Below are 15358 nucleotides of genomic sequence, written 5' to 3'. Positions count from 1 at the left end.
AATTTAACTGTAGCCCACGTGGCTTCCATGCATGATAGAAGTCACTACCATTCACCACCCCATGGTGACGGCTAATTGGAGGTGGCACTTGGCATGTTTCTGTGATGAATCCTGACGGCTGAAAACATGTGAATGTTAGAACAAATTATCATTTATGACATGACATCATGGAATCTTCAATTATTTTGTTCTCGTGTGGGATGGAGTTAGATTGCCCATTTTCTTTTGAAAGACAAATTAATAAATTTATACTTAGGTAAATACTACTTGTAATTTTTATATTTTTATTTATTCAATATTTATATATTTATATTTAGATTCGTTACTCACATTTTAATTAGTTTGATTTTTTTATTATATACTTGTTTGTTAATTTAATAAAATATAAAAAGTTATTATAAAAAATTATTATTAACGATAAAAGCAATAAAATTAATTAAAAATAGAATATAAAATTTAAACAAAAAATATTTAAAAGTAGTTTAAATTCTGGTTCTAAAGTATTATAAATAAATTTCTTCATAATTAAAGAGATTAATAAATATATACTATTAGTGTATTATCAACTAATAAAATGGAGCCTTCTAATGTAAATTATTATTATATATGATATGGAACCTTATAAATGTAAATAATATATACACTTATTGGTAGTCATCATTGTGATGCCATAACAAAATCATATGAAGAAAGAATCAAATCAACCTAACTATGAGAAATGCACCTCAACCTAATTATACCAATAAACTAGAACTAACATTAAATTGGTTAAAATAAATTTGAGTTGAGATCATTTAAACAGTTTTTTATTTATTTAAGTTTTGTAAAAGAAAAAAAATGATTGAAAGAAGGAGTCCTAGTAAAGAAGATTAGCCAAAATTTTGACAAAAAATAGCTTACCGATAATGTTGATAGATACCTTACACTTATAATATGGTTTAAAAAATACCTATTAATTAGCACAAACATATATTCTATCTAATATAATTAAAGAAAATAAAAATATACAAATCAAACTAACTTAATTATGAGAAATAAACTTCAGTTTAATTATAGTAGTAAATCAAACTAATTACAATATTCACCTAAATATGGATTATGGACAGTAAAATTAATTACAAAATCTGATTTTTTACTGCAAAAAATCTGTTCATTATTATTCAGTATAATACATATATTTTTTTAATTAAACACGTTAGGAGTAATACGATTTTTTATGTATGGAGTTAGCTTCTACTTTTCTGATTAAAATTCTGCTTAGTGGTTATGTAATTTGCCTATGCTGGTCCTGTTGATTACTCTCGTATCTGGGATTTGTATTTTGCCGACTACTGCTTCTCCATTGTCTCTCTTACATGTGATTTAATTGTCATAGTATATTATTACTATATTTATTATTACTAAACACATATAATATTTAACCCTATGCTGGTACTATGCATGGTCGTAGTATATTATTACTATATTAATTATTTTTATAATAGTAATAATCTTTTAACCCTTTCAATTTTTTTTTCTAATTATAAGACTCTCATAAAAAAATGTTTGTTTTTTATAATATTTTTTTTATAATTTTTAGATATATTAATTATTTTTTTCTACGTATCTCTATTTAATTATTCTATTTCCAAATATTAATAAAAAATAAATAAACTGATAGAGAGAAAAAAATAATAATTTTGAAATTATAATATAAATAATTTACAAATTTAATGTAATAATTATTTTATTAAGAGACGTAAATTAACTAAAAGAGTTTTATCATCGGGGGAGAATTAAATAATATGAAACCTAACACTTTCATATTGGTATTCAAAAGAATTTATTTCTTTATTTTCCCTCTCTCTTTATCCTTCTAATAATCTAATCTAATTAATAAAAATATACAGATCAAATTTACTTAATCATGAGAATAAAATTTCAGTCTAGTTATGGCCATAAACAAACCAATTATAAAATAAATTTAATGTTATTGACGGTATAAAATAATATCGTTTTAATTGAATCACATATCATTATATTAATTATTTTAAAATAATTATTTTAAAAGTTAATAAATTTATAACATATCACGATGACGGATTATAATTAAATTTTTTTATACTTTTATACATAATTTTTTTCTCTTATAAAATTCACACCTAAACATGGGTGTAAAGCAATTAATTAAAAAAAAATATGTTCATTATTCAATATAGCAGTACAATAGTATTTTTGAAAAAAAAAATTCAAAAAATAGTATTTTTAATTAAATTAATTAAACACGTTCGGAATAATACATTTTTTAAAAAAATATCAAACAAACTTGATGGTTTTCCCACTTGGAATTGACCAAATTCAAGAAAGCCAGCGGACCCGAGGAAGAGCCCAGCACAGATTCTAGTTTAAAAAAGCGCGTTTTAACTAAATTAACCCGAACGCCTCTTCTTCCTCCAACGACGAAATCGCGTGTACCGTGGCGTGTGCATTAATATCTGAAAATATTGTCAATAGTTACCGACTAACAAGTCACAACAAACATCACGCGCATATGTATATACTAGAAACAAACAAACAATCATTCTCCCTAACTATTTCTCTACCTTCATTCATATCATACATATAACAATCATTCTTCTTCTTCTGCAAATACTTATCCCTCATTGATTCATCATGGTTCGGTTCAGCAACAATGTTATCGGACTCCTTAACTTCCTCACCTTCCTCTTGTCCATCCCGATCCTGGTGGCCGGAGTGTGGCTGAGCAAGCAAGGCGCCACCGAGTGCGAGCGGTGGCTGGAGAAGCCCGTCATCGCGCTCGGCGTCTTCCTCATGCTCGTCTCACTCGCCGGCCTCGTCGGCGCGTGCTGCCGCGTGTCGTGGCTCCTCTGGCTCTACCTCCTCGTCATGTTTGTCCTCATCGTTCTTCTCTTCGCCTTCACCATTTTCGCTTTCGTCGTTACCAACAAGGGCGCTGGTGAAGTTGTTTCTAATAGAGGGTATAAAGAGTATAGGCTTGGGGATTACTCGAATTGGCTGCAGAAGAAGGTTAATAACACTAAGACGTGGAACAGGATCAGTAGTTGCTTGCATTCTGGGAAAGTCTGCACTGAGTTTCAATCCAAGTTTCTAAACGACACCGTTACTCAGTTTTACACCGAGCACCTGTCCGCGCTTCAGGTTTGTTTCTTTCGATCTTTTTTATTGATTCCTTTTCTGGGTTGTTGTCAAAATTTGAGCTTGTTCGTGGTCCGTGAAGGATCTGGTTCTTGATCGAGATCCTGTTTTGTTAACTTTTTCCTTGTGGGGTTGCTTCACAATGAAAAACACTTAATCATATTTGTGTATATTTCTTTTAAAAAATTGTTGTTGCTGGATGGGAATTGGAGTTTTATTACCTCATTAAAAATGAGTATAAGTTACAGATAAAACTTCAATTCTGATTAAATAGTTATAGAAAACAATAATTGTTCAACAAAAAAAAAAGAAAGAAAACAATAACTAAAGAAAAGATCCAATTAATTTCATATCTTGAAAATTTGGTAGTCTTAATAATTAGTAGATCATCTCGTCAAAGAAATAGTAGTAGATCATAAACTTTTGGTTGTTTTTATTTTTTTCAGGAAACTTTTGGTTGTTGAGGTGTATCTTGATGGCTATTATTCAATTAAAATTAAAGTTTTAGCTCCCTTGTTTGAAATTTTCATTTTAATTTTAATTGAACAACGCCAATAAAAATAAATAAATATTTGCATGTAGCTTTTGTTTCGTGAAATTTGGTTGTCTTTATTAGTAGACCATAATAAGCTTTCGGTTGAATTAGGGTTTTGCTTGAAATTGAAGCACGGTTATGATGATGGTATCTGTGCCCTTTGGCCCACTCCCTTTAAAGTTTTTTGTCTCCTTAGTCTATCGCACGCGAGTTTCAATTCAAGTAGTTTTCTGGAAAAAAGTGAACTTTCGTCAGATCAACTTTGGGAGATACTGGTATTTTATAGTAGTAGTAGTAGAGTAGTCAAGGATGGTGTCTTTTTGAAAAGAGGTCTTTGTAACTGGGATAGGCTTCCATCTGAAAAGGCTGTGTTCTTTTACTTCATTTATTCCCAATGTATTTTTCGTCGGACTTTTTGGCATTCTTGTATTTACTAGTATTTTTATTTTTTTAATACTCCTGAACGATGCTAGTGCCTAGTGCTGCTGCCTGGGATAAAAAGTTGTGCACTTTTTACATTTTTCTCTTAAAACCTGCATGATTTAGCGTGCACTTCTCTTGCCGTTAAATAATCTCTGGTTCCTTAATAAGCTGTGAATGATATAAGTGAGATTTTTATGTGCTCATTCTTCCACCAAGAGCATCCACCCTTGTATTTATTTGGGTCTAGAAGTGGGATCCACCTAGTTAGTGGCATAACATGGTCTAAAAGAAAATATCTTCCTTCAAGAACATAAGAATTTTCCAAAATGAGATATTCTTATATGATATTGATATACAGTTATACATTGTGCAAGATTTATTTGTTTAATCATAAGTGCAAAAAATTGTGACTGCTTTACTTAATGGATTTTCCATTAATTTGTTGGATGTTTTGTGCAGTCTGGATGCTGTAAACCTGCAGAAGAATGCCTATTTACCTATGAGAATTCAACGAGCTGGACGAAGCCTGGAAATGTGACCAGTTACAACAATCCTGACTGTGATGCTTGGAATAACAATCAAACAGTTCTGTGCTTCAATTGCCAATCATGCAAGGCTGGCTTTCTGCAAAACTTCAAGACTGAATGGAAGAGGGTGGCTGTTGTTAACATCGTATTCCTTGTTCTTCTCATTATTGTATACTCCATAGGGTGCTGTGCATTCAGGAACAATAGGAGGGAAAATTGGAAGGGATATTCTCGTTAGCTAGATTACTCAGTATTACTAGTGAGTAGATCAGTTTGCTAGACAATCTGGTTTATATGTTGGATTTATTTTTTTGGGCTTTATGTGTATGCTGGATTATACTGTTTTCAGTACAGTCTGTTATGGAAATTGCTCAATTTTATATAGTAGTTTCCTAGTATCATCTATACGTAGATATTACTTCTGGACACACTGCATTTCCTTCTGTTTCAACATCTAATATCAGTATTGTCCAGTGCTGAATAACCACCCTCTACGTCATTATGGTCTAAAATAATTTTATTTTTAGTTCCATTAATTTGTACTGCATGCGAATTTTATTTTTTAAGTATTTTTAATTAATGAAGTTTTTCTTTTCTTCTTTTTTTTTTTAATAAAAAAAGTTGAACAAATTCGGTCTCTCGTCCATTTATTCCTAGGACTTGTAAGTTTTTATTTTCTGCTTATTTATTTATATAATTTAATATATTAGTTTTTTTAACTAAAAATCATTAACCAAAATATCAAATTTCACTCAATAAAAAAATATCAAAATTTCCTTATTCAAATCCTAATTTCATATCTTGTAGTTTTCTTAGTATTTATTAAGTTTTCATTCATTTTTTATTTTTGAAATTTTACAATTATTTATATTTGAATTTGAATTCTATCATAAAATATTTGGATAGAAAATAATCATTTGAGAATTTTAATTAGAAGAAAAATAATGATAAGAGAGTGTAGTACGTTTGTTTTCATGTTTGGTCTACTACACTTGTGTTGAGTGAGAAATAATTATTTAATGCTTCTACGGTGTTTTTTTTTTCATTCTTCGAGGAGAATATGTTAATGGAAGAATGTACCTATCACGAGTCAAATATACAGTAATTTTTTTAATTTTAAAAATAAAAAAAATATTTAACTTGAAAAACAAAATGGGTCTATCTAATTCATTCAAAGTAAAATTCTCTTCTTATTACTCATTCGGGTCACAAAAATAAAAAAAATAAAAAAATTATTGTATGTTAGTCTCCAATACAAGTACATCATAATTAACTTTTATTTTATTTAATGAAATTATATTTAAAATATTTTTATTTAACTGATGTTTAAATTTCAATGACTCTTATATTTTTTTATTTAAGGAGGGTAGTTTAAGAAACAAATTATTTATAAAATGAAATCGATATAAGTAAATGACGCAAGCTAATTTCTTAATGTTTAATAAATATTGTAATTAAAAAAAAAATTGTTGCACTCAGATCTTCAAATGAGTAAAATATGTATATGCAAAAAATAACCAGTGTGGTAATTGGTAAAGGAAGATAAAGGGTTTATTTTTTGGACAGGGGTGTGTTCTTTAATATATATATATTATACCATCATATAATATTGGTATGAAATATCCGTTAGTTTTATTGATGACTATTCTCGTTAAAAAATTTGACTCATTATTTTTAGTGAAATTTTTTCATTTAATTAATTTTTTTCATTCACAGACAAACTTGAAACCTAATCTAAGAGTACTGAGTTAGTTCAGAATCACTTTCACTTTGTTGATTTTTTTAGAATTAATTTGACATTAAATTATAAAATTTAAGAATTAATTTTTCATTAAATTACATATAAAACATAATTATCACACATTTTACAAATGTAAAGAAATAAAGACTAAATTAAAATTTTTATTTTTTTAAAGACTAAATTGTAACTATTTATATATTTAGATATTAAAATGATAATTTATCTGGTCTTTATAAATCTTCTTTCTATTTTATAAAGAAAATATTGTATAGAAAAATAAATATATTTATTATTTACCATATAGAAAAGTAGAATAATTAAAAAATAATATTTTTAGAAATTATTATACACATAAAAGAACGACGAGAGCAATGCAAATGCAAATATGATCAATGACTGCATTAATGACAGAAAAAGAATATGACAAACCCATCTAATATGGGTAGTTTGGGTACGATATATTTTCAAGAATGAATTGACGACTGCATTGAGGAGGGGAAGCCCGGGAAGGGGATAAAAATGGAAAAAGGAAATTAAGGGGGTGCAAAAGAGAAAAAAAGAGGTATAAACTTGCACAAAATCGTATTAATCTATCCACCATTATCAAATAAATGAGTGAATATAACTTTTTTTTATACAATAACCAGGTAACGACAATAAAATTAAAATTTGAAGACTTATACAAAATTAAAAACTTGAATGTATTCTTCAGGAAAATAACATGTGCAATCTGGTGGAGATGGATAATCCTCCAACCAATAGATTTATGAGCTGCCATGGGAATCCATCATCAAAATTCTGATGCATATTAGTCAAGGCCTGGTCAGTTTATAGTATTCGGTTCGAATTGGTTTTCGTATTTTAAGTACCAAAGTGTTTAGATCATCCACAATAATTGATTTTTTTTTAAGTTATTTCTTGTGGATCTCAATTCTATTAATTTTTTACTCTAAAAATGAAATTAAATTGGATCCACCTGCTATCCCACTTATTTATAATTTTACTTTAAATGATAATTCATTTGTATTTTAATTTTGAAATAATAAATATGACAAATATATATCTTCTTGAAGTATAATTCATTTATTTGCAAATTAACAAATTAAAATTTTAAAAAAATACATTACAGTTGAATAATGCCTTTTTATTGAAATTACTTTCCATTTTGTTAAAATATTTTTTTTTTTAAATAAAATTGTTCGACTCACTGCATACACCTTTCCTTTTTCCAATCCTTATCACCCAACACCTTCCCAGATCTACTCATTTTTATCCTTTCCTCGATTGCTTTCATTTGCAAGTGTGCACCATTGCAATAAAAAATTGTTCTTTTAATCTTAAAAACCGGTTCGTTGGGATGAACAATAGTTCTTCCTAGCTGGCCATCCCATTGCACAAGGTACTCTTATTTTTGTCCAAATTGTCATATATATATATGACTTATGAGAATAAATATCTTATAAGAGACTAAGAGAATAAAATTTGAATCTTATAATCATAAATGAAAGATTTAAATTTAATATAAAATAATTACTTGATTTTTTAAAAAACTCACATGATTTTTTAAGTAATTATATGATATTAAATTTTCATTATCCATATTTTATTATAAGACTTAGATTTAATCATTTCATTTCATATAAAAAAGCTTTATATATATTTTTTTTTTTTCAATTTTTAGTTATAATTTATTTTAAAGAAAATGATTGTTTTGTCATCTAAAGAGTGCTTGTACTGAATAGCATTGCTCGTCTCCTTCTCTGCTAAGTTAATAGATTAATTCCTTTTTGTTTTGTCATCTAAATTATTAATATTAGAAAATTATACTTAGATCCTTAATATTTTATGAGATTATACAAAATTCTCTCTCTCTCTCTTTTTTTTTCTTATTTTGATTCTTCATAGAGAACTCTTTTTTTTCACTTTCACTAACTTTCCTAGTTATTTAAAAAACAATACACTACCACCCCTTACACATTAACATCACACTACTCCTTTAATTATTACACAAACACTTTTATAAATAAATTTATTGCAAACAATGAAACAAACTAAAAATTCGTACAATCTTACAAAATATCAATATAATTTACTCTAATTTAAAATTATATTGAGGTGATGATATATAGATATCTAAAAATATTACACATTATTTATATTTATGGTTTTCTATTTCTTTTTTCTCTTTTGTTTGTTTGAATAGAAATTGAGAAGAGAGAAAATGATATGAGAAAAGAAGAGAAAATGTGATTTTATGTTGTTAGTTGAGGAGAAAAGTAGAGAAGAGAAAAAAAAAATTATGCGGAACCCATCTAAAAAATATCTCACCTTTGATGAATATGACCTTATTATTTTTATTTTAAATAAATCTACATATGCAAGGATAATTGGGTAAATATGTCTTGATAAGAAAAACCTATTTTATTTTTTCCACTTTCTATCCAACAAGTGAAAAAAAAAACTCAACTTTTCTTTCTCTTTTATTTCTTAAGAAATCTACTCATTTTTTCTTCTTTCCTACTTGTCTTTACCCTACTTCTTTCCTATCCACTTCTTTCTTCATCCAAACAGAGGCCAACATGCCATTTTTCTTTATTTGTCTTTCCAAATATTAAATAGGGTTGGGTGGGGTCCATCTATAATATTTTTCATTATATTCTGAGTATCATCACACACCTCGTACTATTTCTCTCACTGCACATTTAGTACTCTTGGACACACTGCATTTCCTTCTATTTCAACGCCGCCTTATGCTGTCCAGTGCTGAACAATAATTCAGCTCCAAGTAATTGATGGTCCAAAAGAATTTCAGATTTTTGTGTTAGCCGTTCAAATTATGGATGAGTTGTGGCTGCCCTTGGATGCCTTGTTGGCCATAATTCCATGTCCGATCGAACGTGTGTGTTGGTAGTGAAAGCCTCTGTCTTTCTCAGTTTTGAATCTTTTGATGGTAGTGTTGAATTGCCGATGCCTGAGCTCATTGGTTGTCTTGTAGATAAGAAAATCTTTTAAGAGATTATTTCCACACAGTGATGAGTAAAAATTGGATTAGTTTGGCGTGGTCCACTATGCATTTTTGTCACGTGACGTACGTGGAGGATGCATAACATTATTTATGTACCTAATTACCTATACAATATATTTTGGCCCCTTTTTTATTCTCATTTTTTCCCTCTATGTATCTTTCTACTTTCTATTAAATTAGTCAGTGTGGTACCTATGCGATGCAACTTGCAAGACAGCCCCAGGACACGGTGTGTTTTAATAGTAATGTGTAACTTTCTGTCACAAAAACTAGTTGGACGTGATCTTCATGAATAATTTATTTTTCAAAGAAAACCAATTTTTTAGGGTTGCATAATTAAATTTAATTGAATACAAAGATAGTGTAAAATAAATTACACTCATTCAATCGTAGATAATAGGTATCCTTTACAAATGAATGAGAGATAATTCAAATCAAATAAATTTGTTATGTATAAAATTCTTTCTTTTGAGTATTGAAACACTACACGAACTAATTGATCTACACGTCAATAATATATGAAAAGTGTCATTATTATGGTTGAGTTGACTTTTTCCTCTATTATTATAAAATAATAATTGATTAACACTTTTTTTTAAACATAAACACCCTTCTATTCTAAACACCTCGCTAAAACAAATTAATTATCTTTATATATCTATTTCTTCTCTTGCAGTATATTATACCAATTATCATACTTACATTTTTTTTTCTCTCTTTCTCTTACTGAACATCATTTAGAAGGGACATTTCTACCAATAGTTCTTTTATTCTAGATACTTATTTTATTCGCACATTCCTATTGTAAGGATTTTTATTCATTTCAAATTTAGAATTTAAAACTAAAACAATTTCTCTAGTTCAGTTGATTAAATAAAATATGTAAGTATTATAAATTTTTTAGTATTGTGTTTAATTTTTATGGATAAAAAAATTTAAAATTTGGAATGAAATTATATACCATAAGATGATTTTTCTTTCCTTTTTATTTTTTTATTTTTTTCTGCCTTTAAGGAAAGGGTTCAAATTCTCTATTTAATGAACCTCTTTTACCTCTTTTTTATTGATCGTGATATTGATATGAAGTAATTTTTACTAAAAATAATGACAAATCTTCATTGAAATATGATTAACTTATACTTTTGAGAATCTTAATAAATTTTAATTAATTAATAAAGAACTTGTTAAAAATAATTCTCTGTTATATGCAAATATCTTTAATTTATTTTATTGTTTTCCATTTTAAAAATCTTCTTTGAACACTAAGTCAAAAGATTTGTGAAACGTCAACAAAATTTAGCACGGACTTTTGTAATTGTTTGCTGCACAAATTTACTTTTATTTTTTTATATAAGAGATTTATTTAAATTTTGAAAATAAATAAGTTGTTTACAATATACTGAACAAGCTCTCATTACATTATTATTATTGGAAGTTTTTTTTATAAAATATTTAACATAATCACGATATATTATGTATAGTTTGTCAATTTTTAAAATAATTATTTTAAAATAATTTAAATAATAATTTATGATTGAATGAGAAAACAAAATTATTTTAAATTATTAGTACATAAATATTAAAAAATTATTATTATTATTATTATTATTCATGCATACACATAAAAGTAAAATGCACTTGTCCTTGAAACGAGGCAGATACATCATTGTGACATAGAACTTGTCTTAAATATTATTTTATTTTTTTGTTTATTTATAAATTATATATAGATATCCTTCACAAATGAGATGTAATTAATTCTGATGAAATTAATTAAGATCATATATATATATATATATATATATATATATTTATATATAACTTTTTATGTATTAAGTATTTATTAGACACTTATATACTTAGAATTTAAACTCAAAATTAGTAATTAAGTTGAAATATCCTTTTTAGAATTTATCAAGCTAATTGATTCAAAATGATAAATGTCATTGTTATGGTGGAGTTTGAATTACTTTCCACAAATATACTAGAATAGTCATTGATTTCTATTCAAAATATTTGAATATAACAAATAATTTTTAACAGACTCTTTATTAATTAATTAAGATTTATTAAGAATCCCAATATTATAAAAGAGGTTCATTGAATAGATGAGAATTATCTTCATTAAAGGAAAAAAATGATCCTGTATACAATAAACAATACATTATAATTAATATTATTATTATTATTATTATAAAATTTATTTTCTTTTTATTATTTTATTTCTTCTACCTTATCATAGCTTGTGAATACACATAAAAGTGAAATGCACTTTTCCCTGAAACAAGGGTAGATACATTGGTATACCATAGAACTTGTCTTAACTTAAAGTATCATAGCTTTGTGTGTAAAAGACTATGAGTTTGTCGGTGTGTGCATGAAATACTCTCACTGCATTACATAAAAAATGAAAGATAATTATACTTAAATTGAATAAAATTATTATGTGTCACAAAGTTTTTTCTCAAAATATTTGACGTATTTGTAAATTGTAAAATATATAATTGATGGTGAACATCTTTCTTTTATAAACTTCATAATAATGTATTATTTTTCTCTATGTTTTTCCCCTATAATATCATATCAAATTATCAGCTATTTACTTGCATTTCTTTGTGTTTGTCACTTTCTCTTATTAAGTATTATTAAGGGAATTGAAATTGTCCCTAAGCATTATTTTATTCCCGTATCATTGCTTATTTTATTCACACATTCCTATTGTCAAGATCTGTATTCATTCCAAATTTTATATTAATTTAAGAATGAAATTGCATATTAATGGATTTTTTATATGTAGAAATAAAAAAACAGAGTATATTAGAGATTTAATTATAATAATTTGCGCCCGGTTGATGATTGATAAACTTCAAATTTTAATTTTGTCCTTAAAACACTATTTGAATCACTTTATTTTATTATTTAAAGTATTATTTAAATAAATTTAGGAATCAAAAATGTATTTAAATATTTTTAAAATAAACAAGTTACTTGCAATATAATGAACCAGTCTCACTACATGTATTATTATTATTATTATTATTATTATTATTATTAGAATATATAGAGATCATATAATTCATTATATTTATCAATTTTCGTGTATTTATATTCTTTTATTTCTTCTACCTCATCATAATGCATGCATACACATAAAAGGGAAATGCACTTTTGCTTGAAAGGAGGTTAGATACATTGGTATACCATATAAGTACTTGTCTTAACTTCAAGTGTGATTGTTGTTTTTTGTGTGTATGTGTTTGGTTTTAAGACTATAAATATCCTTTATGATTGAGAGATGTTTTTGCTCCACTTGAATAAGATAATTATGTATCATTAAAAAAAGTTCCCAAATATTTGATTCATAAACTCGAAACTGTTTATATTAAACTAAAACATTCTCAAACTAGTTACTTTACGTGTTTGATGTAAGTGTAACTGTTATGACTGAATTGACTTTTTATTATTATTGTGAAATAGTTATTGCTGAACACGTTATTATTGTAAGAAAAAAGAGGTTATACAACATAATTTTTTTATCCAATTTCAATGATAATTTATCATGTTTTATAAGTTTATTCACTTTTAAAATAATTATGTTAAAATAATTTAAATAATAATTTTTGTTGTTAAATGACAGTTATATTGTCATTAGATAAGCAATAAACTCTTATTGTAAATATCTCCGTGATTATTTTCTGTTCTTTTATCATATATATCAACTAGTTTACTTACATTCGTTTCTCTTTCTCGCTTTCTCTTATTAAGTAATATTATTAAGAGTGTGTTTAGAGGGAGAAATTTAAAATTTTAAGAATTTTAAATGCTTTAATTGAAATTCTTTTATTTTTAAAATTTTGTGTTTGGATAAAAAAATTAAAATTATGAAGATAAAAAAATGAATGAAAAAAATAATATGATTGGTGTGCTATTTATGTGTGCTTCTCTGTGCTCAGACCCGATCGTTAGGAGCTCACACGGTGGTCCTTGAAGAAGACGGTAACAAGAGAATTTCAATTTCTCACATTTTAAAAGGAAATTGAAATTTCAGATTTTTAGTTGTTTAAAATTCTGTTTTAAAATTCCAAAATTTTAAATTCTTCATTAAAAAACATCCAAACAATAAATTCTAAATTATAGAAATTCAATCCAAACACCAAGGAAATTGCGGGCCTTAAGCTCTCTTTTATTCTTGTATCAGTGCTTATTTTATTCACGCATTCTTATTGTCAAGATTTTATGTATTCATTTCGAATTTCATTAGGAATGAAATTGTATACCAATGGATCATTTTTTCTCTCTCCTTTTAATGAAGATGGTTCTAATTTTCTATTTGATGAATCTCTTTTGTAATTTTTGGATTCTTAATAAATTTATTTTATAATAGAGAGTCTGTTAAAGATATATCAATTATATTCAAATATCTTGAATTTGTTTTATAATTTTTCATTTTAAAAAAATTCTTCAAAGGATTTCTGAAAGTTCAAGAAAATTTAACACGGGCTTGTGTGATTTTTCGCTGCGTGACTTTATTTTAATTTACTCGTTTAAGATACTAATTTAAATTTTCAAAATAAACAAGTGTTTTGAAATATAATGAAAATAAAACACAAACATGATGGAAGTAATTTACTAATGAAGAAAAAAAAAACATGAAAACTACGGGTGCAGCGCAGAATTCCTAATTTTCCTAGCATAATAGGAAGAACGGAGCTAGGTAAGAAAACGAGATGGAAGGAAACAAAATTTAATTCATATATTTTTTCTCCTAAGACATATTATCACTTTTACATAATTACCATTACTCCAAGTCCAGGCCATGAGCTTGAATTTATTTTCACACTCTATAGTTAGAAATTTTGGTGAAAGGAACTAAGCCAAGTTTGTTTAAGCTGCAACTTGTTCCATGTTTCAGTTTCTTCAATTCTGCAATGATCAAAACTTCACCAAAACTTCTATATATATATATTGGTTCAATCATCATGCATGGCTACACCTTGCTATCTGCTTCTGTTACATGTTCGGACAATTTCTCTGACAGAAGGGGTTGTTCCAAATCTATCCTACTACTTATATCATGATCATCTTGTAAGTTTGATGATTGTGGTGCCGCCTCTGGTTTAATCTCAGCAAACTCTTTGGCTTTACCCCAAAGCACAATATATAAACCAGCAATAACTCCAACAGCACCTACCAAACTGAAAATGAATCACCCATGTGAATTATGATCAGGCCATACATATAATACTATAATACTGTTTGAGTTTCTTCATGAATAAGTATAATAGATAAAAGGTACGCAGAAAAATAAAACTAGTGGTGTATTACTATTAATTACCTTCCAACGTACACCTCTTCCTGTAGGAATGTTGCACTTATCAAAGCAGTTATGACTGTTGCCAAAGGGTTGAACATTGCACAGTACAGGGGACCTCTTTCTGAGATGCACCATGATTGAATGAAGAAGCTAACCGCTATTCCGATTCCCTATTTCATAAAATAATAATAAGAAGAATTAATAACAATAATTCAAGTTGCTAATTATTAACAGTGCCGGTATTGTACTACACAACAAAAAATTACTAATTGAACTTTTTGCTGAGTGGCTTGGAACTTACTGCATATAAAGAACATGATATCTGTAAAGGTGATTGTAGAATCCATGCTTGAAGATCCGACTCTGAAAGAAGGGCAAATAGGGCAGCTTGTATTGTTGAAAACAGACACATCCAAAAGGTTGATGATAAATGGTCTGGGCAGCACGAAGCGATCGGTACCTGTTGAGTTGAAGTTGTGACAAAAAAAAAAAATTATTTAGTACGAGATAGTTACCCTACTAGGCTACTACATAGGATTTAGAGATTAGTTTTATTTTTTCAGATCATCTTAATATTATTGTAAAGTATTTATTAATTTTATTGAAGATTAATTTTAATCACGGATACTCATACCAA

The 15358-nt window shown here is 27.1% G+C and overlaps 2 protein-coding genes across 2 annotated transcripts in view; one reads left to right on the top strand and one right to left on the bottom strand.

Annotated features, from left to right (window-relative positions):
- The first annotated feature begins 2418 nt into the window (after positions 1-2418).
- LOC100817788 (tetraspanin-8) lies at positions 2419-5028 on the top strand. Its single transcript, XM_003549470.5, has 2 exons — positions 2419-3159; positions 4574-5028. The coding sequence occupies exons 1-2, from the start codon at positions 2653-2655 to the stop codon at positions 4877-4879; spliced, it is 813 nt and encodes a 270-aa protein (XP_003549518.1). The 5' UTR covers positions 2419-2652; the 3' UTR covers positions 4880-5028.
- A 9107-nt stretch (positions 5029-14135) lies between these two features.
- The window catches only part of LOC100816384 (WAT1-related protein At4g28040), a gene marked incomplete in the record, with an annotated part of 2247 nt that continues 1024 nt past the window's right edge, over positions 14136-15358 (bottom strand). Inside the window, 3 exon segments of the mRNA XM_014770152.3 lie at positions 14136-14602; positions 14743-14891; positions 15023-15181. Of these exon segments, the coding sequence (XP_014625638.1) occupies positions 14395-14602; positions 14743-14891; positions 15023-15181 (516 nt within the window).

Source organism: Glycine max, chromosome 17 (genome assembly GCF_000004515.6).
Source record: "Glycine max cultivar Williams 82 chromosome 17, Glycine_max_v4.0, whole genome shotgun sequence".
NCBI lineage: Eukaryota > Viridiplantae > Streptophyta > Magnoliopsida > Fabales > Fabaceae > Glycine > Glycine max.
The sequence above is the reverse complement of the archived record's forward strand: the minus strand, read 5'-3'. Positions and strand labels throughout refer to the sequence as shown.

Coding starts and splice junctions, on each gene's coding strand:
- LOC100817788 (XM_003549470.5), top strand. CDS start 2,653: ATGGTTCGGTTCAGCAACAATGTTATCGGACTCCTTAACTTCCTCACC. Junction 3,160..4,573: donor AGCACCTGTCCGCGCTTCAG/GTTTGTTTCTTT, acceptor TGTTTTGTGCAG/TCTGGATGCTGTAAACCTGC.